The sequence below is a fragment of the Gadus macrocephalus genome, chromosome 4 (assembly GCF_031168955.1).
Source record: "Gadus macrocephalus chromosome 4, ASM3116895v1".
Classification (NCBI taxonomy): domain Eukaryota; kingdom Metazoa; phylum Chordata; class Actinopteri; order Gadiformes; family Gadidae; genus Gadus; species Gadus macrocephalus.
The window spans coordinates 4,713,988-4,737,465 of NC_082385.1; the positions used below are offsets into that span (position 1 = coordinate 4,713,988).

Sequence of the window (23,478 nt, forward strand, 5' to 3'; positions counted from 1 at the left end):
AGGAGTGGACCCAAGACTGACCCCTGGGGGACACCCAGTGAGACACCTGAACACCCAGACTTGTGGTTGCTTAGTTGAACAAATTGTTGATGGCCGGTGAGGTAGGATGTAAACCAGGAGAGTGCAGCACCAGTGATCCCAATACCAGCTAGGCGGTCCAGGAGCAGAGGGTGGGAGATGGTGTCGAATGCTGCGCTGAGATCGAGGAGAATGAGAATGGTGAGTAAACCAGAGTCGGCTGCAAGGAGGAGGTCGTTGGTGATTTTGACTAGGGCTGTTTCAGTGCTGTGTTTTGGACGGAAGCCAGATTGGAACGGTTCGTGGAGATTGTTAGTGTCGAGGTGGGACTGTAGTTGTGCGGCAACCACCCTTTCAAGTGTTTTGGAGATGAAAGGGAGATTGGAGATGGGCCGGTAATGGTTAAGGTCAGTTGGGTCAGCACCAGGTTTTTTCAGGATGGGAGTGATGGCAGCCAGCTTGAGAGTGGGGGGTACAGTACCAGTAGTGAGGGAGGAGTTAATTATGTTGGTGATCATGGGGGAGATGGACGGAAGACATGCTTTGACAAGGGAGGTGGGAAGAGGATCGAGCTGACAGGTGGTGGTTTTGGCTTTGCAGATGAGTTCTGAAACGGTCTGTTCTGTTACTAGGGTGAAGTCAGAGAGGGAGCTGATGAGAGGTTGGCCAGAGGTGATCATCCAGGGTGGGTCATCAGAGGGGGTGCGAGATGAGGCCAGTTGTTGGTGAATGGTGTTGATTTTAGAGCTGAAGAAGTCAAGGAACGCAGTGCATTGGGTGGTGGAAAAGTCTGGAGGGAGAGATTTAGGAGGCTGAAGTAAGTGGCTGACTGTTGAGAAGAGGACTCTGCTGTTGCCTGTACCAGTGTTGATGAGGTTGGAGTAGTATGAGGTTTTGGCAGTAGTGAGGGCATTCTTGTAGTGATGGAGGTGGTCCGAATACATTTGGCGGTGTACAGTGAGTTGAGTCTTTTTGTAGAGTTGCTCCAGTCGACGACCAGTGGCTTTGAGTTGGCGCAGATGAGGAGTGAACCAGGGAGCAGTGTGGGTGAATGAGACTGAACGGGTTTTCAGGGGGGCCAGGGTGGTGAGGGAGGAGGAGAGGCAGTTATTGTAGTGAGACACCAGGTCAGTCAGGGAGGAAGCTGGGGGAGGGTTGGGGTAGGAGCTGATCATGGTGGAGAGGTCTGTGGTGTTGATAAGTTTGATGTTTCTGAAGGAGATGGTCCGTTGTTCCTTGGTTTTGTGTAGTTGGGTATGAATGTCAAAAAGTACAGCTTTGTGGTCGGAGATGGGGAAATCAATGACATCAAGGTTAGTGGGAGTGATGTCAGTGCAGCAGATTAAATCCAGAATGTGACCTTTGTTATGGGTTGGGAGGTTGACATGTTGTGTGATGCCAAGACAGTCCAGAAGTGATGTGAAGTCATTAGCAAAAGTACAGGATGGGTTGTCAATGTGGATGTTGAAATCACCAAGGAGGATAACAGTGGGGGACATTGCACATACAGATGTAAGTAGAGATGAGAATTCATTGAGGAAAACGGCGGAGGGTTTTGGCGGTCTGTAAATGGTGACAATGATAGTGGGTTTGGGGCCTGAGAGTTTTACAGCTAGACATTCAAAGGAGGAATGAAGGGGGACTGTGACAGTGGTGACTTTGATGTTATCACGATGGAGGAGAGCGAGGCCACCCCCCCTCCCATTAACCCGGGGTTTACTAATAAAAGAAAAACCTGGTGGGACAGCTTCATTTAGATGGGAGAAGTCATTTGGTTGTTGCCAGGTCTCAGTGAGGCAGAGAATGTCTAGGCTCTGGTCAACAATAAAGTCATTTATCAAAAGGGCCTTATTACTGAGGGATCTGGTGTTCAGCAGACAGAGTTTCAGACAGGTGAGTGGAGTGTAGCAGGTTGCTTTGAGCAGAGGGAACAGTACACTGTGATTGACGGGACTGACCGTACGGGCTGTGCGAGGAGGGGGGCGGGGCCCAGTGGACCAGAAGGAGCGGATGTTTTTGTTGCTGGTGTGAGTGTACTGAAAATTCCGTCCAGAGCCTCGGTGGATGTATTTTGGTCGTTTGAGAATGTCCTTGTGGGATGCAAGCTGAGGTGGTTGGGTCCTTGAGAAGATCCGTAGACGTAACATCTCCGTTACCGAGTAACGGAGCGGCAGAGATGCGCTCGTTACGTGAGAGTCAAACATAGCGCAATCCAGAGGAACAGGTTAAAATCCACAGGTTGTGAAGTCGGAAGAAGCCAGCGGTAGAACTAGATGTAGGTGAGGTGGTTCTACCTGGAGGTGGTTCTACCTGTAGTAGTGGGTCTACCTGTAGTAGTGGTGGTTCGACCTGTAGGTGAGGTGCTTCTACCTGTTTGTAGGTTAACGTACCTGTAGGTGGTTCTACCTGTAGGGGTTTCTACGTTTTACCTGTAGGTTCTACTACCTGTAGGTGGCTCTTCCTGTCTGTGGTTCGACCTGTGTGTAGTTCTACCTGGAGGTGGTGTAGTTCTACCTGTGTGTAGTTCTACCTGGATGTAGGTGCGGTTAACATACCTGCAGGTGGTTCTACCTGTGTGTAGTTCTACCTGTATGTGGGTGTGGTTAACATACCTGCAGTTGGTTCTACCTGCATGTGGGTGTGGTTAACGTACTTGTAGGTGTGGCCGGTGATCTCGTTGCGCACCATCACACAGTCCACCAGCCACTTGGCCAGCAGGCCGGCGTTGTCGTGGCCGAGCTGAGTGGAGGTCAGCTTCCCCAGGTTCTGGCACTGAACACACAAAGGGGAGGAGTCAGTCTACACACCAGGGGGGAGTCAGTACGCACAACGGGGAGGAGTCAGGCTGCACCAACGAGGAGGAGGAGTATCAGTTGAACCAGGTGGAGGAGGAGTCACAGTCCAAGAAGCTGGAGGAATCACAGTCTAAACGAGGAGGAGGAGTCACAGTCTAAACAGGTAGAGGAGGAGTCACAGTCTAAACAGGTAGAGGAGGAGTCACAGTCTAAACAAGGAGGAGGAGGAGCCACAGTCTACAACAGGTGGAGGAGGAGTCACAGTCTAAACAAGGAGGAGGAGGAGTCACAGTCTACAACAGTTGGAGGAGGAGTCACAGTCTAAACAGGTAGAGGAGGAGTCACAGTCTAAACAGGTAGAGGAGGAGTCGCAGTCCAAACAAGGAGGAGGAGGAGTCACAGTCTAAACAGGTGGAGCAGGAGTCACAGTTTTTCTCGCAGTACAAATCGGGAAAACGAGGAGTCACAGCCATCATGTCATCTGCAGTCACGGTGTCTGACTCTTTCGGTCGTCTCTCTCGTCCCACCAGAAGGTCACCAACGGGTGTCTGACTCCAAAGAGCCACAGTCTGCTCAGACTCTCCCCAGAGAGAGCCACACCGTGAGGTCAGAACGAGTGTTAGTGTTAGTGGAAGCAGGAACCACGCCCGCTACGCACTCCGACACCACCCAGACGGTGTTAGGTGGAGCAGGCAGACAGCACACAGAGAGGAGCAGCTAGAGGAGTCTGTTAGGGTGAAGGCTGTTAGGTGAGGAGACGTGGAGATGAGGAGGGAGGAGACGAGATGAGGAGGGAGGAGAGATGTGGGGGAGGGGGTGGGGGCTGGTACCTTAAACATGGCGGAGATGTGCGTATGATGCCTGAAGGCAGACTGGAGGGCGGTGGTTGTGGGGGGGGGGGGGGGGAATGGAGACAATGTTAGGACAAAATGGCTGACACACTGGCATGACATGAGCTTAGGGGGAGTCCACACACACACACACACACACACTGCGTCCATGTGTGAGTGACGTCTCACTGTCATGCTGTTCGTCTCGGGTTTCAAACCAACACACACACTGGCTCTGAGCCTCCAACGAACCACGGGATCAAGGATCTTGACCTGGTTCTGTTCTGAAGCAGGGTTCGAGCCCGGGGTCTCTGACCCTGGGGTTCTGACCTCTGACCCGGGGTTCTGACCTCTGACCCGGGGCACTGCCCCTGGGGTTCAGACCTCTGACCCGGGGTTCTGACCTCTGACCCGGAGTACTGACTCTGGGGTTCAAACCTTTGGGGACTGACCCCAGAGGGGGTACTGACTCTGGGGGACTGACCCGGGGGGGTTCTGACCTGGTCCGTGGCGGCGGGGAGGGGGGGGGGGGGGTCAGACTCACGTCAAAGGTCATCTCCAGCACGTTCTTGGGGATCTGCATGACGCCCGAGTCGCCCAGCTCCCCGGACACGCACACCCAGGGGTTGGAGGTCGTCATGGTGTTGCTCAGCTTCTTGATGGGGATGATGACGGCGCGGTACGGGATCACTGCAGGGACACACAGAGCAGCGGTCAAGACAACATGAACACAGTGGTCCTGATGTGAGAGCATCACAGGACAACATGAACACAGTGGTCCTGATGAGAGAGCATCACAGGACAACATGAACACAGTGGTCCTGATGAGAGAGAGAGCATCACAGGACAACATGAACACAGTGGTCCTGATGAGAGAGCATCACAGGACAACATGAACACAGTGGTCCTGATGAGAGAGCATCACAGGACAACATGAACACAGTGGTCCTGATGAGAGAGCATCACAGGACAACATGAACACAGTGGTCCTGATGAGAGAGCATCGCAGGACAACATGAACACAGTGGTCCTGATGAGAGAGCATCACAGGACAACATGAACAATGGGCCTGATGAGAGAGCATCGCAGGACAACATGAACACAGTGGTCCTGATGAGAGAGCATCACAGCCGCGTTTGTGTGTGTGAGTGTATGCATTTGTGTGTGCGTGTGTGCATATATGTGCGCGTGAGGGTGTGCATGGGTGTATGTGTTTGCATGTGTTTGCGTTGCTGCATGTGTGTATACGTGTGTGCGAGTATACGTGCAGGTGTGCATGTGTTGGTATGCGTGTGTGTATGTATGTGTGTGTGGAAGCGTACGTGCCCGCATGTGTATGTTTGCTTGCGTGCCTGCGTGTGTGTGTGTGTCTACGTGCCTTGTATATATGTGTGTGTGTGTGTGTGTGTGTGCGTGTGTGTTTGTGCGTGTGCGTGTCTCACTGATGGTGGTGAACACGCAGGTGAAGCAGAAGTAATCAACGGCGTTGAGCGACAGCAGGTGGAACAGGAACTGCTCCTTCTCCTCCTCGCAGCGCAGGAAGGCGTACCTCTTATACAGCTTCCTGTAGGGGCGGGACAACAGGTCAGTCAACCAATCAGAGCGCTGTATTCTCCCCGGCACCAGCTCATTGCAGCCGGTTTGCACACAATAAGATCAGGAAGTGACATCACACAGTGTCATCCATACACAGATCATCAGGTTTAATGATAGAACACCAGAGAGCTGATGATTCTATTGTGATGATACGGGCGTCTTCTAGATTATACTCACTGTCCTGTGAGTAGAATGAACCCAAACGTTGATCTACTGTTCAAGGATGTATCCAGTGGTGGCATGTATTCTTAGTTGTGCGTTTAGCATGTGTGTGTGTGTGTCTCTGTGTGAGTTTGTCTGTATGTGTGTGTCTCTGTGTGTGTCCGTCTCTGTGTGTGTGTCCGTGTGTGTGTGTCTGTGTGTGTGTGTGTGTGTGTGTGTGTGTGTGTGTGTGTGTGTGTGCCTCTGTGTGCATCCGTGTGTGTGTGTCTTTGTGTCTCTGTGTGTGTCCGTGTGTGTCCGTGTGTGTCCGTGTGTGTCCGTGTGTGTCCGTGTGTGTCCGTGTGTGTCTGTGTGTGTCTCTGTGTGTGTGTGTGTGTGTGTCTGTGTGTGTCTGTGTGTGTCTGTGTATGTGTGTCTGTGTGTGTCTGTGTGCGTGTCCTCACTTGGTCAGCCCCTGTCTGCTCAGCAGCATCTTGAGGTGCTGTGAGAGGAGCTTCTTCTCCAGAGAGAGGCGGAGCCACGCCCGAGCCCGCCCCACGTCCGTCTTGATCTCCGACATGCTCTGGATGTGTCTGGGTGAGGGGTGAGGGGGGAGGGAGGGAGAAGGGAGAAGGTATTGAACATCACCCTACAGAGCAGCAGTCCCAAAGCGTTTAGCAACAGGTCAAACAGTCGAAACACAGGTGATGGAGGTGGTGATGGAGGTGGTGATGGAGGTTGTGGTGGAGGTGATGGTGGAGGTGTTGATGATGATGGAGGTGTTGGTGGTGGTGTTAGGGGGTGGTGTTGGTGGTCGTGCTGGTGGTGTTTGAGGTGGTGCTGGTGGAGGAGTAGGAGCTGGTGTTGGAGGCAGCAGTGGTGGAGGTGGTGTTGGAGGCAGCAGTGGTGGGGGGGGCCTACCTCATGTCCTGCAGGACGGACACCGGGAGGTACGGCAGCCCTACGGACGTCTCCGACTTCCTCCGCTCCGGACCGCTGGCTGCGCAGAGAAAACCACTTTAGTGTGTGTGTGTGTGTGTGTGTGTGTGTGTGTGTGTGTGTGTGTGTGTAGGTGTCAGTGTGTGTGTAGGTGTCAGTGTGTGTGTGTGTGTGTGTGTGTGTGTGTGTGTGTGTGTGTGTAGGTGTCAGTGTGTGGGTGTGTGTGTGTGTGTGTAGGTGTCAGTGTGTGTGTGTGTGTGTGTGTGTGTGTGTGTGTGTGTGTGTGTGTGTAGGTGTGTAGGTGTCAGTGTGTGTGTAGGTGTCAGTGTGTGTGTGTGTGTGTGTGTAGGTGTCAGTGTGTGTGTGTGTGTAGGTGTCAGTGTGTGTGTGTGTGTGTGTGTGTGTGTGTGTGTGTGTAGGTGTCAGTGTGTGTGTGTGTGTGTGTAGGTGTCAGTGTGTGTGTGTGTAGGTGTCAGTGTGTGTGTGTGTGTGTGTGTGTGTGTGTGTGTGTGTGTGTGTGTGTGTGTGTGCGTGTGCGTGTGTGTGTGTGTGTGTAGGTGTCAGGGCGTGTGCGTGTGTAGGTGTCAGTGTGTGTGCGTGTGCGTGTGTGTGTGTGTGTAGGTGTCAGGGCGTGTGCGTGTGTGTGTGTGTGTGTGTGTGTGTACCTGGTAGCTCCCCCTGCTGGGTCTCCAGCCTCTCCTCCCTCCCCTGGTAGTGCAGCAGGTGGGACCACAGCGCAGACTTCCCCTGAAGGACGGAGAGATGAGGTCACACACACCGCCCCCACAGCGGCCCCCCTGCAGAAGCACACTCTGGACCCCCCCCCCCAGTCTAAAGCAGTCCTGGGGGTTTAGACTAGTACTGGGGGCCTGGTGTGACCCTTTGGGGTCCAGCCTAATCCTCGGGGTCTAGACTATTACTGGGGGTTTGGACTAGTCCTGGGGGGTCTAGACTAGTCCTGAGGGGTCTAGACTATTACTGGGGGTTTGGACTAGTCCTGGGGGGTCTAGACTAGTCCTGAGGGGTCTAGACTACTCCTGGGGGGTCTACACTAGTCCTGGGGGGTCTACACTAGTCCTGAGGGTCTACTCTACTCCTGGGGGGTGTGGCTCCACTATTCTAGACACTATTCCAAATTTTTGACTACTCCTGGGGGGTCTACACTAGTCCTGGGGGGTCTACACTAGTCCTGAGGGTCTAGATTTCTCCTGGGGGGTCTAGACTAGTCCTGGGTGTCTACACTAGTCCTAGGGGGTCTAGTCTACACATGGGGGGTCTAGACTAGTCCTGGGGGGGTCTACACTACTCCTGGGGGGTCCAGACTACTCCTGGGGGGTCCAGACTACTCCTGGGGGTCCAGACTACTCCTGGGGGTCTACACTAGTCCTGGGGGATCTACACTAGTCCTGGGGGGTCTTCACTAGTCCTGGGGGTCTACACTAGTCCTGGGGGGCCAGTCCTGACCTGTTTGTTCTGCAGGCCGTGGCTCCAGATCCTCTCCAGGAGGTCACAGAGGCTGGCGATCAGCGTGTTCTCCTCCAGCCCCGTGATGCTGGCCTCCCCCCCGTGGCCCAGCTCCACCGCCTCGCGCCCCAGCTTCTCCACCAGCATGCGCTTGGTCTGAAGGGGACACACACACACACACACGTTACATTAACACACACAAACAAGTTAATGTAGACACACAAACACACAGAGAAACCCACACAGACACGCAAACGCTCACACATTACATTAACACACACACACACACACACACACACACACACACACACACACACACACACACACACACACACACACACATTACATTAACACACACACACAGGACATTAATATACACACACACATTAAATCAACACACACAGATAAAAACACACACACACACACACACACCCCAGTGAGAGTGAGTCACTGTGTATCCCTCCTACCTTCATGCGACACTCTTTCAGCAGACCTTCCACGAACTTGCAGTTTGTCTGAGCGATGACGGCTGGAGACAGGTCCGACAGCTTGGGCTGCCTCTTCCCCAGCCCACGGGCCTCCTGCATGTAGCGCTGCACCCACACACACACACACACACACACACACACACACACACACACACACACACACACACACACAGAAAGACACACAGAGAGAGACAAAAACACATTTAATTTGAGTCCTATTTGAAGCGAGCACCATCATCTTTAGAAGGCGTGATCCCATAGATATCTTCAGAACACAACAACACAACAACAACCCAGGCTGAAGAGGCAGGGTGGGACCCAGCTGTGGGTGGTGCAGTAGGGAGATGGAGGAGGTGGAGGAGGGGGCATTTGGCTTATAGCTGGTGCACGGGTGACGGGTGGGGTTCTAGACCAGGGGTGAGGCGATCCAGGGGTGAAGGGGTCCAGGCTTGACCAGGGGTGAGGCGGTCCAGGCTAGACCAGGGTCTACAGGAGGTGTGGGGGTCTGGACTAGGGGTCCAGGGTCTACAGGAGGTGTGGCGGTCTGGAATAGGGGTCCAGGGTCTACAGGAGGTGTGGGGGTCTGGACTAGGTGTCCAGGGTCTACAGGAGGTGTGGGGGTCTGGACTAGGGGTCCAGGGTCTACAGGAGGTGTGGGGGTCTGGACTAGGTGTCCAGGGTCTACAGGAGGTGTGGGGGTCTGGACTAGGGGTCCAGGGCCTACATGAGGTGTGGGGGTCTGGACTAGGGGTCCAGGGTCTACAGGAGGTGTGGGGGTCTGGACTAGGTGTCCAGGGTCTACAGGAGGTGTGGGGGTCTGGACTAGGGGTCCAGGGTCTACAGGAGGTGTGGGGGTCTGGACTAGGGGTCCAGGGTCTACAGGAGGTGTGGGGGTCTGGACTAGGTGTCCAGGGTCTACAGGAGGTGTGGGGGTCTGGACTAGGGGTCCAGGGTCTACAGGAGGTGTGGGGGTCTGGACTAGGTGTCCAGGGTCTACAGGAGGTGTGGGGGTCTGGACTAGGGGTCCAGGGTCTACAGGAGGTGTGGGGGTCTGGACTAGGGGTCCAGGGCCTAGAGGAGGTGTGGGGGTCTGGACTAGGTGTCCAGGGTCTACAGGAGGTGTGGGGGTCTGGACTAGGGGTCCAGGGTCTACAGGAGGTGTGGGGGTCTGGACTAGGGGTCCAGGGCCTACAGGAGGTGTGGGGGTCTGGACTAGAGGTCCAGGGTCTGACATCACATACCAGGCAGGACGCAGACGCAGATTTTTTGGGAGGTTTGAAAGGCGGGGGGGATGCATTGTCCCACTCCCAAAAGGCCATGGAGTTGGGCGTGGCCAGACACCCCTGGGACGGGTCAAGTTGGTACGACCCAAACCCAACCCAGAGCAACCAGAGACGGGACCGACGTGAAGACACAGGAAGAAAACCAAAGAGATGGAGCAAAAAGAGATGGAGCGAAAAGAGATGGAGCAAAAAGAGATGGAGCGAAAAGAGATGGAGCAAAAAGAGATGGAGCAAAAGGAGAGGGAGAAACCAGAAACAGAACGAGGGGAAAAAAGAAAGAGGGAAAGGAGAAGAAGAAGAAGGAGAAGGAGAAGGAGAAGAAGAAGAAGAAGAAAAACATGGAGGAAGAGAAGAAGAAGAACATGAAGGAAGAGAATAAGAAGAAGAAGAAGGACGAAGAGGAAGAGGAAGTGGAAGAAGGAGAAGAAGAAGAAGAAGCAGCAAAAGAAGAAGAGGAAGAAGAAGAAGAAGAAGAAGAAGCAGCAAAAGAAGAAGATAATGGAGGAAGAACATGGAGGAAGAGACTAAATTAAAGCAAATCAAAGACAGCATGCTGTTGCTCACATGAATAATGAGACGCAAAATAAACAAAAGGACAGAGAGAGATGAACAGACAGAATCACAACCAGACGGGGTCTACAGAGAAGGTCTTCAGAGAGGGGTCTAGAGACCGAGGGTCTAGAGGGGGGGGTCTACCTCCTTGAGGTCGTTGTCCAGGGTCAGGTGGTCCGGGTGCTGTTCTCTCCGTCGCTGGGCGCTGGAGGTCCGGTGGGTCAGCCTGCAGACCAACACAAGAAGCCAAGACTCAAACAACCAGGCAAGGAGACTCAACCAGGCTTAAACAGGCAGGAAGGCTCAAACAGGCAGGAAGGCTTAAACAGGCAGGAAGGCTCAAACAGGCGGCACAGCGCGGAGCTGTCCGAGGCAACCTGATCCACCCCCCCTCCTGGGGGTTGCTAGTTGAGTGCCTGACTACTGCGGGGGAAACACCTCATCTCCCTCCTAGACCAGTCGGTTCAGTTCTACTGAAGGTCCGTGTCTGGGGGCCACCAGGGGCCGGACCACCAGAGGCCGGACCACCAGGGCCCGGACCACCAGGGCCCGGTCCACCAGGGCCCGGTCCACCAGGGGCCGGTCCACCAGGGGCTGGTCCACCAGGGGCCGGACCACCAGGGCCCGGTCCACCAGGGGCCGGACCACCAGGGGCCGGACCACCAGGGGCTGGTCCACCAGGGGCCGGACCACCAGAGAGGCTGGTCGGAGGGTAGTGACTCGTTACTGGCAGAGGGTACTGGTCAGGACTGACTTGTTACTGGTGTGGGGGAGGTGTCAGTGGGAGGGTACTGGGAGGTACTGGTTGGTACTGACTTGTTGCTGGTCGCTGGGAGGGTACTGGTGGGACTGGTGGGTACTGACATGATACTGGTCACTGGGAGGGACCGGTGGGTACTGGGGGGTACTGACTTGTTGTTGGTGTGGTACTGGGGGGTACTGACTTGTTGTTGGTGTGGTACTGGGGGGTACTGACTTGTTACTGGTGTGGTACTGGGGGGTACTGACTTGTTGTTGGTGGGTACTGGGGGGTACTGACTTGTACTGGTGTGGTACTGGGGGGTACTGACTTGTTACTGGTGTGGTACTGGGGGGTACTGACTTGTTGTTGGGGGGTACTGGGGGGTACTGACTTGTTGTTGGTGGGTACTGGGGGGTACTGACTTGTTGTTGGGGGGTACTGGGGGGTACTGACTTGTTGTTGGGGGGCCCGGTGTTGAGCACGGCGGCCTGCAGCTTGGGGAAGAAGCCCCTCTGGTAGCGGCCCTCCCCGATCTTCATGTCCAGCAGGTGGGGGTGCAGCGCGGTGTGGTCCACCTTCAGCAGCCGCTGCTCGATGGCCTGGGCTGGGGGGGGGGGGGGGGGACACAGGGGGGGTTACAGAGAGGAGGAAATACAGCAGATATACAGGGGCTCAGAACCCCCATTTGGACCCGTGTGCGTGTGTGTGTGTGTGTGTGTGTGTGTGTGTGTGTGTGTGTGTGTGTGTGTGTGTGTGTGTGTGTGTTGTTATTAGATCAGCAGCGGAACTAAAATGTACACTTCTGTCTGTTCCTTTGTGAGGTAAACGCAACTCAATTGTGCATGACACACACACACACACACACACACACACACACACACACACACACACACACACACACACACACACACACACACACACACACACACACACACACACACACACACACACACACACACACACACACAGCTTCTGACCCTGTGTCAGTGCTGCTCATTCAGCAGCAATTATCAGATCCCCCCGGGATTCAACAAGATTAACGAGGCCTAATTAAGACAAAGGTCTGAGCCAACATCGTTAGGAGCAGAATGCCGCAGGAATGCCTGCAGGTTGGTAGACGTGTGTGTACGTGTGTGTGTACGTGTGAGTGTGTACGTGTGTATGGGCTGTTAAACACACTGGGGGACCAGCTGATCAGTCTGTTCGTCTGTCCTCTAGTCTGACCTCGTGCTCCCCTGTACCCCCCCCCCCCCCCAGGCCAACCTGTGCGAAAAAAAAAAAAGAGGCAGAAAAAAAAAAAAAAGAGGCAGAGAGACAACATGGAGGGGAACAAATGAGGGCTAATCCCTTCTTCTGCCCTTCAGCCTAGTCTAAACCAGGACATTTGAGCAGGGCATTATATGTTATAGTATGCTATCATACATTATGTGTGACATTATGTTATGATACATTATGTAGAGACATTATGTGTTGTATTATGGAATTATACATTATATGTTACATTATGTTAAGATACATTATGTAGAGAACTCATGTGTTATTTTATGTTATTCTACATTATATACTGACATCTTATACAGGACAGGACATTAGTGAAGGAGGTCTGTGGCCCACAGGGGCCAGAACACACGCACACACATTCAAACACACACACATTGAAACACACACCTAGTCTCCCACACATTCAAACACGCACCACATCACACACACTCACGCGCACATTCAAACACAGACCCACTCTCAAACACATTCAGGCACACGCCAAGTCTCAAACACATGCAAACACACACACACACACACACACACACACACACACACACGCACACACACACACACACACACACACACACACACACACACACACACACACACACACACACACACACACACACACACACACACACGCACACACACACACACACGCACACACACACACACACGCACACACACACACACACACACACACACACACACACACACACACACACACACACACGCACACACACACACACGCACACACAGTGCACTCACCGGCCTCCTTGAGGCGGGTGCAGCGCTGGTAGTTGGAGGAGCGCAGGCTGGGCGCTCTGACGTTGTAGAGGCGGGCCTTGTCGATGCGGGCGTCGAACACGCGCAGCAGCGGCTCCTTGGCCTCCCACTGGGACATGATCTTGTTGTCGATGAAGGTGGCGAACATCTGCGTCTCGATGAAGTGCGACAGGAAGGGGAGGTACGGCTCGGGCTGGTCCGACAGGAAGGACGCCTGGGGGAGGGGGGGGGGGGGAGCGTGCGTGTCAGAACAAGTGACCGTGCGTGTGTGTTTGTGTGTGTGCACGTGTGTGTGTGGGTCATACTGAAGGTTCACAGTATCAATGTATCAATGTGCGTACATGCGGGTGGGTGTATGTGTGCATGTGTGTGTGTATGTGCGGACAGGTGTGTGCGTGAGTGTGTGTGTGCGTGCATAAGTATGTGTGACACCTAATCAAAGTTGTGCATGCCTGTGTGTGTGTGCGTGCATGTTGGTGTGTGCGTGTGCAGGCAGATGTGCGTGCGTGTGTGTGTGTGTGCAAGCTCGTCCCCTGGTCAAAGTTTTGCACGCCAGTGTGTTTCTGTGTGCGTGCAGGCAGATGTGTGCGTGTGTGTGCGTGCGTGCATACGTGCGGTGTGTACGTCACCTTGTCAAAGTGTTAAATGTAAATGTAAATGGCCGGCATTTATATAGCGCTTTTCTAACCATTGGCCACTCAAAGCGCTTTTACAATATTGCCTCACATTCACCGTTCACGCACACATTCACACACCGACGGCGGAGTCAACCATGCAAGGCGACAGCCAGCTCGTCGGGAGCTAACAGTCAGGGTTAGGTGCCTTGCTCAAGGACACCTCGACACTCAGCTACTAGGAGGAGCCGGGGATTGAACCAGCAACCTTCAGGTTACCAGCCAACCCGCTCTACCTCCTGAGCTACTGCCGCCCGTGTTGCATGTGCATGTGTTTGTGCATGCGTGTGCTCGTGCATGCCTGTGCGTGTGTGCGTGCGTCACCTTGTCAAAGTTGTGCATGTGCTCGCGGCTGCTGAGCCAGGACTCCAGGTCGGGGCTGTGGATGACGAAGGCCTCGTAGTCCGAGAACATGGCGGTGAAGCGGCCCGCGAACACCTCCCTGAGCTGCACGCTCAGCTTGGCGTTACTCAGCTCCTCCTCCTCCTCCGGCGTCCGCACCGCCCCCCCCTGACCCCCGGGACCCCCGTGACCCCCGGGACCCCCGTGACCCAGACCCTGCGGCCGGAGCCCCGCCCTCAGCGCGTCCACGCCCGCCACGGTGACCCCCGTGCGGCGGGTCAACGCCTGCAGGCGCTCCAGGGTGGCGTTCCCCTGGAGGCGCTCCATCACTTCCTGTTCCTCCCGCGCCAAGTTCCCGTTACGGCCGTCCTCTTCCTCCCTGCTGTCCCGGCGTGCTCCTGCTCCACCTCTTCCTCCTCGGAGGAAGGAGGAGGAGGAGGAAGAGGTGGAGGAGGTGGTGCCCCCCCGCCGAGATCCCCCCCCTCCCCCTCCCCCTCCGTTGGGGGAGATGCCGTACTGCCGCAGGACGTCGCTGATCTCCTCCCTGAACTCGGCCATGTTTGGCAGCTGGGGGAAGTCCTCCGGCAGCTCGATGCGGTGGTTGTCGATGTCCACGAAGCACAGGTTGGCCTGGGGGGGGGGGGGGGTACAGGGGAGCACGAGGTCAGACTAGAGGACAGACGAACAGACTGATTCTAGTCGAGACCGGTCCGATCTAGCAGTGGGGCCTGCAGCACCACTTGTCGATGGGTCTGCATTAGCTGTCCCTAGAGGTGAAAACGTGGTACTGCGGGCATTTTATGTTGTACGTCCTGGCACTTAATGTACGCACTTAGTTTATGTTGTACGTCCTGGCACTTAATGCACGCACTACTTGTATTTTGTACATCCTGGCACTGAATAATAGTACTTGTAGCCTCTTATCATAGCTGTCTTTGTCAGTCACTCACATGTCAGTACTGTTCAGTATTATTCATTGCGTGCACATTTTTGTTGTTGGTGGTTCTCTGTTTTGACAGCTGAAGCTGAGTGTGTGTTCACCAGGTCGAGATGTGTTCTGTGGTGAATCTAGGTCAGGGTGTGATTGTCAGATTATCCACCTAAATCGGAGGTAATGGATTTAGCACCATAGAATCTAGATGGGATTACGTGCACAATTGGAACCCAATAATATAAAAAAAGAGGTTGCCTCTTCAAAACATAGATGGGTAACAGGATGATTGATACTCTTCCTCTGCTGTGAGGCCGTCGTTCCCACATCCTCCTTCTTACATCCTCTTTCTGGGTCAGCATTCTCCCCGGGCCCAAACACAGAACCAGGGGCCGCAGACAGGGTGTGTGTGTGTGTGTGTGTGTGTGTGTGTGTGTGTGTGTGTGTGTGTGTGTGTGTGTGTGTGTGTGTGTGTGTGTGTGTGTGTGTGTGTGTGTGTGTGTGTGTGTGTGTGTGAGAGTGAGAGTGAGAGACAGAGCGAAAGGGGGAATATGTGCTTGGGAAAACAACAACAAGATCCAGACGCTAAAGTTCTGCCGAAGACGGGAGGCAACCCGCCTGTCTGGGGCCTAGATTACTTGCAGATTCATTTGAATAAATACAACTACAATCATTATCATATTTTTAGCAAGCGGAGGTGTGTGTATACTGGGCTGTGATTGGCCTGGAGCCCGATTGGACTGGGCCGTGATTGGCCGAGAGCCTGCTTGGACTTGGGCCGCGATTGGCCGGGCGCCCGATTGACCTGGGCCGTGATTGGCCGTACCTCCTGGGGCAGCTCCAGCTTGGACCGGTCCGCCCCCTCGCGGGACTGCAGCCCCATCAGGTAGGGGACGGGCGCGTCCAGGAAGTGGAGCAGCGAGGGGGGCAGGATGGGCACGTACACGTGCTGCCACTGGAAGGGGAAGAGCAGCGAGGTCACCCCCTCCGCCACCGTCATCAGCCGCTGGTAGTCTGAGGATCACGATACATATACACATTAATATCATCGTTAATATATCATAATTATTAATATCAAGGACCGTCATCAGCCGCTGGTAGTCTGGAGAACACAATACATATATATATTAATTACAGCATTATTATCATAATTATTGTCAATAAGGTCAGGCCTCTGCAGCCTCTGAGGAGAACATAACTGCAGAGGAGCCTTCATCACTGAGTCACGTTCCTCTCTCAGATTAAGGCCACAAAACAATCATACTAATCCATAATTCATCAATTCATCCAGTAATCCTCACTTTTCATTTCTTCAATCCCTTCTCCTCAGGCTGCCTCTTCCTCCACCCTACCTCCACCCATCATCTAACCCATCCCCTACACCTCCACCCACCCGCTACACCCTACCTAGTGTGAGGGCGTGCACGCGTGCGTCTGTGTGTGTGTGTGTAAATACGTGTGTGAGTGTGTGTGTGGTGCTGGGTGGTGTGAATGCGGGGTGCGTGCATCAGTAAAGCGTCCTCCTGTGTGTCTCATGTCTGAACCGGTTCAGGCCGGAAGCCGTTGGTGGGAACCAGAGGAGTATCGCTCTGATTGGTGTTCCTGTCTGAACCCGTCCCGTCTGACGTCACGTTCCGGCGCCCACTGAGCACCGCTGGTAACAACAACAACGGTTTGGTTGTTCTACAGGGATTGGATTTATGTTGCAAGCGCGACCCCGCACACACAAACAAACACAAGCACTGACACCCACGCACACGTCGTACGCACACGTCTTTCAGTCTACCTTGCATGCCTTTCTCCTTCAGAACGAGAAACAGAGACAGAGGGAGAGATGTGGGCCAACCCCCCAAAAATCACTGATGCTTAATCGAGACGCACTGGCCAAGTGGGGCAGTTGAGCCAGTCTGGGCACGCACACGCACACACACACACACACACACACACACACACACACACACACACACACACCACTCACCCTGGGAGTAGAGCAGCAGCTGCATCTCCAGCAGGGTGCAGGTGTAGAGCTGCAGCAGGTTCTCCACGCCCAGCAGGGCGAAGGCGTCCCCCAGGGGGTAGTCGGCCAGGGGCAGCTCCCCGGGGCCGGGCCGCTGGCACACCACCGGCTCGTACACGCCGTGGAAGCGCAGCGAGCGGCCGGGCGCCGGCAGAGGCACCTCGTACAGGACGTTGTGCACGTAGCTCTCCAGCGGCAGCGGCGGCGGCTCCGGCGCCGTCACGGCCCGCAGCAGCTGCGCCAGGAAGCGGCGGCAGGCCGTCATGAAGGGCACCGGCGCCAGCAGGCACAGCGCCTTGGTGACGTACAGCGTGTCCCGCGACGCGTCGTAGCCCCCGCCGCCGCCGCCGCTCGGGGGGGCGGGGCACGGCGCGGCGAGCGAGGGAGGCGGGTCCCCACCGCCGCCGCCGCCGCCGCCGCCGCCGTCCTCCAGGCTGCTGGCCAGGGAGTCCATGCTGGAGGAGGAGGAGGAGCTGGAGGGCGGGGCGCGCTCGGCCTGGTGCATGTGGTGCAGCGTCTGCATGGCGGCGCGCACCGGCCCGCTGGTCACCTCCTCGTAGAAGGTCTGCACGAAGCCGTAGCTGCGCGAGCCGTCCTCCCGCGTGATGATGAAGGAGTGGAAGGCGGGCTCGCGGCGGTCCGCCTGCGTGCAGAACGAGAGGCCGCGCGGCATGCACAGCTGGGGGGGGGGGGGGGGGGGGGACGACATGGTCACGGTTACAGGTGGTCAGCTGACACAGACAGACAGACGCATACGCAAACACGGATAGACGGACACAGGCCGACGCACACGAGAGGTCCTGCGTGCAGTACCACGTCTACCCTCTAGAGGGCGTCCTCTAATGTGGGGTCGATTGGTTTGGCTTTAACAGGATTTGCACCGAACTAATCTTTCCCCACATCGACTCCTCACCGACCCGCCATTCATGTTAATCTTTGCCCCTATCTCATTTAATGCATATTTCATGAATGCACACACAAACACAGGCCTGATTGAATCAGCGTTGATAGGTGCTGATGACATGACACACTCCGCTGTGTGTGTGTGTGTGTGTGTGTGTGTGTGTGTGTGTGTGTGTGTGTGTGTGTGTGTGTGTGTGTGTGTGTGTGTGTGTGTGTGTGTGTGTGTGTGTGTGTGTGTGTGTGTGTGTGTCTCAAAGGGCACTAAACTCATCAGGGTATCAGCCTATCAGAGATAAAGAGTCACTCCTCCACGCAAACTTTCTGCAGCTGAACTTTGTGCCCCTCAAAGTCAACAGAGCACGGGGGTCACCCTGATGTGTGAGGAGGAGGGACAAGGGGAGAGGAGAGATAAGTGACTTCAGTGTCTCTCTCCCGTCTTCCACCAGACAATCAGGGTTGGTGTTTGATTTCATTCTCCAGCGAGGCCAGTGGAGGTAATGGGAGAGCAGAGGTGAATTATTCAGAGGATCTGAGTGAGGCTGAGGAGGACACAGATCCCTGGAACCAGAACCCTGGAACCAGAACCCTGGAACCAGAACCCTGGACCAGAACCCTGGACCAGAACCCTGGAACCAGAACCCTGGAACCAGAACCCTGGAACCAGAACCCTGGACCAGAACCCTGGACCAGAACCCTGTATACATATAGCTATATCTGTATCATTTATATTATATCTCTATATATAGGGTTAGGGTTAGGGTGTATAGAATGTTATATTCCTGCTGGTTCCTGAAGGTTGATCCTCCCAGTGGACTCTCCTTCTCTCTCTCTATAGATATATTTCTGTAGTATTTTATCTTTTCATCTCACTCTCCATGTATATATTTTTGGAGTATTCTATCTCTCCATCTCTCCTCTCCTATCATTCGTCGCGTTTCCTAAGGTTACTCTCAGCTCCGACATCTCAGGAACAAATGCCCCATCAGAGGTAGAGTGACACCACATCCGGGGGGGGGGGGGGGGGGGAAGGAGTCAGCCTCCCCCACTAGGACCCCAATTTGGGCCCCTGGGTAGGGGGGGGGGGGGGGGACGCGTCTGCGCCTCCAATGACGGAGCGAGCTCGTCTTCATCACCACACTCTTCCTCAGGGAGAACCAGAGTCACGGCATTAAAGCTTAATGACCTACCTACACCTCGCTTTCCACCACACATAAGAGCACACACACACACACACACACACACACACAGGAAGACTCACACACAGACACACACACATCGACTGACAGACAGACAGACGCACACGCACACACAAACAAAGACAAACACACATACACGGACAGAGAGACGCAGACGCCAGAACCAGGCCCAACTCCTACCATGTTGACAGCATCCTGGTCGAAGGGGTTCCACTCCACCGTCTCCGGGTAGTGGGCAAGGATCTTAGACTTGAAGGTTCTCCTCAGAGGACTCTGGTCGAAGTTCTCCCCTGTGAGAGAGAGAGAGAGAGAGAGAGAGAGAGAGAGAGAGAGAGAGAGAGAGAGAGAGAGAGAGAGAGAGAGAGAGAGAGAGAGAGAGAGAGAGAGAGAGAGAGAGAGAGAGAGAGAGAGAGAGAGAGAGAATCACATGAGTGGCATCAAGCTTGGCTAAAACGGTTCATGATCCAGAGACACTGTGTCTGGATGAGTATGATGATTTAATGCGTTGTGATTGGTTAAACCTCGGGCTGGACATTGTCAGACCGTGAGCTTCAACACCAGATCTGTAGGTAAAATCACAGATCAAAATGGGAGGCTTTCACGTCAGAGTTTCATAAGGTCATCCACGGGCCCTTCACCCGGCGGCCATCTTGGCTTTAAAACGCGAGCGGGGAGGCGAACACAACAAGGAATTCCGCGTTCAGCTCCCAGCCGGCTTTCAGGGACGGGCGTTCCATTGTGGAGAGCCACATGGGAGGCATTCCTCTGGGTCAGCAGATGGGGTCTGTTCCACGGCTCTGGACCGAACACAACACAACACAACACGACACGCTACGGGCCTCCGACGAGGTCTGGTGAATCTGGCCACCTGGTTAAAGGGGACTGGGTTCTTCCTCCCGAACCACAGAGCTTCCAGAAACACTGGAGGAGAAGAGTGTCTAGTGTCTGTGAGATGTGAGTGTGATGCACACCGAGCTGTTAAAGCTCCTCCAACACGCACAGACAACAGCTGAACCTCCTCCCTCAGACCGCCCCCTCACTCGTACTGGGAGGTGTTTCTGAGGCGCCGATGAGCCGATGTCGTTTGCATTTTTAACAACTGACCTCCGTCCGAGCCAAACGGGTTGCAGGGACGAGCCAACATGGCCGACGTAGCGGGCGGCTGCATGGCGATTGGCGGCCATTAGAGCCACCTCATCATCCACCCGCCCTCCGCTCATGGAACAGAAGACGGCCACGCCCTCGCATGACGGCCACGCCCTCAGATGACTGCCCTCGCATGACGGCCTCGCCCTCGCCCTCATGGCCTCTCTGTCCCGCCATAAGTGGCTCTGAGCGGGGATGTCAGTCAACCATGTGAAGTGAGAGACGCTGAAATGGTGCTCTGAGAGGCCCTCAGCGGGGTGGAGGAGGAACGGTCCAGGGGGTGACGGAGTGGGGTCACTCACGGGGGATGGTTGCTCCTCCACCACCCCGCCTACATCCAAATGAGGCGGTCCTGCTGGTGTTTGACAGCCCCAGGGAGGAGGACGGTGAACAGCTTCAGTGACCCCCCCAGCAGGTCTATAGATAGACCACTCTGTTATAGAATGACGTCATGAAATACTGCACAACGCCACAGAGAACCGGAGTGAGTGAGTGAGTGAGTGAGTGAGTGAGTGAGTGAGTGAGTGAGTGAGTGAGTGAGTGAGTGAGTGAGTGAGTGAGTGAGTGAGTGTTCTGTACTGTTCTGCATCCGCCCACCAATGTAATCAGTTGAAGAGACGACATCATCACCCCCTCCCTGGTGGTCTAACAATCTTATGGGGGAGGGGTGGAGAGGGGGGTGTAGGCGGCGGGGGGGGGGGGGGGTGCAGAGGGGGGAGACTGAGGGGTGCAGTGAGGAGCGTTTGTTATAATAACTCTCTTCCGTTTCAATAAACCAAACGTCCATAAGCCCTCCCTTCCTCTCCCAGCTTGAGGGTGGGGGGGGGGGGGGGGGGGGGGGGGGGGAGTGTGGGGGGGAGTGAGGGGGTGAGGTTGAGTGTGGGTTACACAGACACTGTGTACGCAGCACACACAGATTAGAGCGAGGCTGCGCGGGCGATGATTCGAGCAGGGGTCAAGAGGTCGCAAGCGGAGCTGTGCCGACGGGGGGGGCGGGGCTTATTATCTACAAAGGTTCTGCTCATTGGTCGACGGAGGTCAGGGGCTAAACTGCACCGATCGATCGGGGCATTATGCGATCGCGGGGTCACTTGGAAAGCGATCGTCACGACGTCAATGTGGGAGTCAAAAGGAACGGCGTCGCTTTCAATCAAGCGTCATACCAATTAGGACGGGTAGCTTAATTAAAATGGATTAGAGGTGGATTAATGAATCAGATCCAGAGGGGGAGGAGTCTGAGGGGAAACAGGGAGACGCACACACAGACACATACTGGCAGAAAGACAGGAGAACTGTGTGTCTGCACGACGGATACACAGCAGAAAGCAGGGGGCAGCGATGGAGGACGGGGGGGGGGGGGGGGGGAGACTGGTCATCTGAATCTGAACCCGTTTCTCCTTGGGTTCAAACGTCCGCAACCGTGCAGTGATGATCGTTATCAATCCAAAACCTCAGCCAATCCCTTACCCCATAGCCATACGGAGGTTAGACCCCATCTTTAAAAGCAGCGGTTCTCAAACTTGTTCTACTAGTGTAAGCCCTCTAAGATATGTTTTCAGTTGAGCACCCGTTCACCAGCACAAATCATTTCAGAGAGAAAAAATAAATAAATTAACCTGAATAATGACTGAGCGTTCTATTTGGCAGTGGTCACATGAACATTAACTTGCTCAGGGTGAAAATAAACGAGTTTGATGTATTATTATATATTTTTTCTGTGTAGCCCCTGCAGTACTCCAAAGTACCTCTAGGGGTACGCGTACCCCCACTTGAGAACCACTGGTTTAGAACACACAAAGGCCTGTCTCACAGACACAGGGCGAGCGAGGAAGGTGAGCAGAGAGCGAGGCAGGTTGTCGGGTAAGAGGATGAGCGGGATAGAGAAAGTGTAATCCGGTTAAACGCGGATTAAGGCCACAGGTAGAGAGGACGAGCAATCATCATCAGCCAATCACAGGGCTGGCAGTGAAGGATGGGCATCGTCAGCCAACCAGAGAGAAGGATTGGTGTGGCTAGGGAAACCTTTTCTTTTTTAATGACATTCAGCGCACCCAGTTTGATGTGATGGGTGTTGCTGCTACGGCGATGTGTTTGAGTCTGACAACGGCCTCCTATCTCAACAGTTGACGGTCCGTTTGGAGTTCATAGGATAAAGATCATGTCAGACGACGGCCCCTGATTGGTCCACACCGGGGGGTGGGGAGAGGGAGGGAGGAGGGGTTTATTTACCTTTGGTAGCAGAGTCGGGTTCGTTACCACGGAGATCAGCCTCCAGCCACTGGTACAACGCTACGGACCGCATGCAGCGCAACGACGGAGACGGGGACACAAGAACAACACGACACAATGTCAGAATGGATGCAGAGAACACACACACACACGCACAAAGACAAACACATGTATGCGCACACACACGCGCACACATAGAACTACTGACACATAAACACACACACGCACACAATCACATATGTACAGTACACACACACAGAAACACACACACACACACACACACACACACACACACACACACACACACACACACACACACACACACACACACACACACACACACACACACACACACACACACACACACACACACATTAATGCAGGTGAATGGGTGTGATTAACAGTGATTAGCGCCTCAAAGCCCCCTGCAGCCCCCACAGACCCTGGGGTCTTCATGGGAGGGGGAAGTGGGAGACGGCGCTCCAGTGAGCTGAAAGCGGTGGACTTCATACGTAGCACTGGGGAGGCTAGCTGGCGGCTAGGCGGTGTTAGCGGTGGTTAGAACGGGGTCGACCATAGCGCTAGCATTAGCATGCTGGGAAACAGAGACCGGAACTGGAGAACCATTATCAGGTGCTGCTGAGACCCTCCACTGGGGAAGGCTGCCTTTGAGCAAGGCACGATGTAGCGCCATGTGTGAGGTTTGCGGTTCAAACCCTGAGAGGACATTTTGACACGTTTCCAACCGGCGTTGGTACGGCGTTACATGTGACCGGAAAACAACACTGACTGCCCCTTTAACGAGTGTGGCCGTGCAGCGACCAATCAGAGACCAGACATCAGGCGTATCCCTGACCAATAGGAGTCCCCCTGGGACATCACGACACAGAGACACAAGCCTCCAGGACCCAGCGCTCAGAACATCCCTGTTCCTCACAGGCCAGTGGGGGCAGAGGCTGCGGAACACAGACTCAGTACTTAGTGGTGGGTGGGGTAGGAGTTAGCTCACGGGCACAGTGCTACATACTGCTGTGCGTGTGTGTGTGTGTGTGTGTGTGTGTGTGTGTGTGTGTGTGTGTGTGTGTGTGTGTGTGTGTGAGAAGTATGCTGTGTGTTTGTGTTTAGCATGGTGTGTGCGTCTCT

General features: G+C 54.7%; 1 protein-coding gene across 4 annotated transcripts in view; it reads right to left on the minus strand.

Moving 5' to 3' along the window:
- Positions 1-22,501, minus strand: part of dennd5b (DENN/MADD domain containing 5B) — a 29,650-nt gene extending 7,149 nt beyond the window's left edge. The window contains exons 1-18 of one of the 4 annotated variants that reach the window (XM_060049562.1): positions 22,336-22,501; positions 19,141-19,250; positions 16,823-17,540; positions 15,671-15,858; positions 13,896-14,543; positions 12,880-13,111; positions 11,302-11,452; positions 10,251-10,332; positions 9,513-9,614; positions 8,251-8,376; positions 7,784-7,939; positions 6,985-7,066; positions 6,302-6,380; positions 5,845-5,973; positions 5,086-5,207; positions 4,188-4,333; positions 3,644-3,685; positions 2,672-2,790 (exon numbers count right to left, since the gene is read on the minus strand). In XM_060049562.1, coding sequence (XP_059905545.1) covers positions 2,672-2,790; positions 3,644-3,685; positions 4,188-4,333; positions 5,086-5,207; positions 5,845-5,973; positions 6,302-6,380; positions 6,985-7,066; positions 7,784-7,939; positions 8,251-8,376; positions 9,513-9,614; positions 10,251-10,332; positions 11,302-11,452; positions 12,880-13,111; positions 13,896-14,543; positions 15,671-15,858; positions 16,823-17,540; positions 19,141-19,250; positions 22,336-22,408 — 3,305 coding nt within the window. In that variant the 5' untranslated portion in view covers positions 22,409-22,501. The remainder of the gene's footprint in view (positions 1-2,671; positions 2,791-3,643; positions 3,686-4,187; positions 4,334-5,085; positions 5,208-5,844; positions 5,974-6,301; positions 6,381-6,984; positions 7,067-7,783; positions 7,940-8,250; positions 8,377-9,512; positions 9,615-10,250; positions 10,333-11,301; positions 11,453-12,879; positions 13,112-13,895; positions 14,544-15,670; positions 15,859-16,822; positions 17,541-19,140; positions 19,251-22,335) is intronic. The other 3 variants (XM_060049564.1, XM_060049565.1, XM_060049566.1) reach the window with 3 other exon arrangements.
- Between the last annotated feature and the right edge of the window lie 977 nt (positions 22,502-23,478).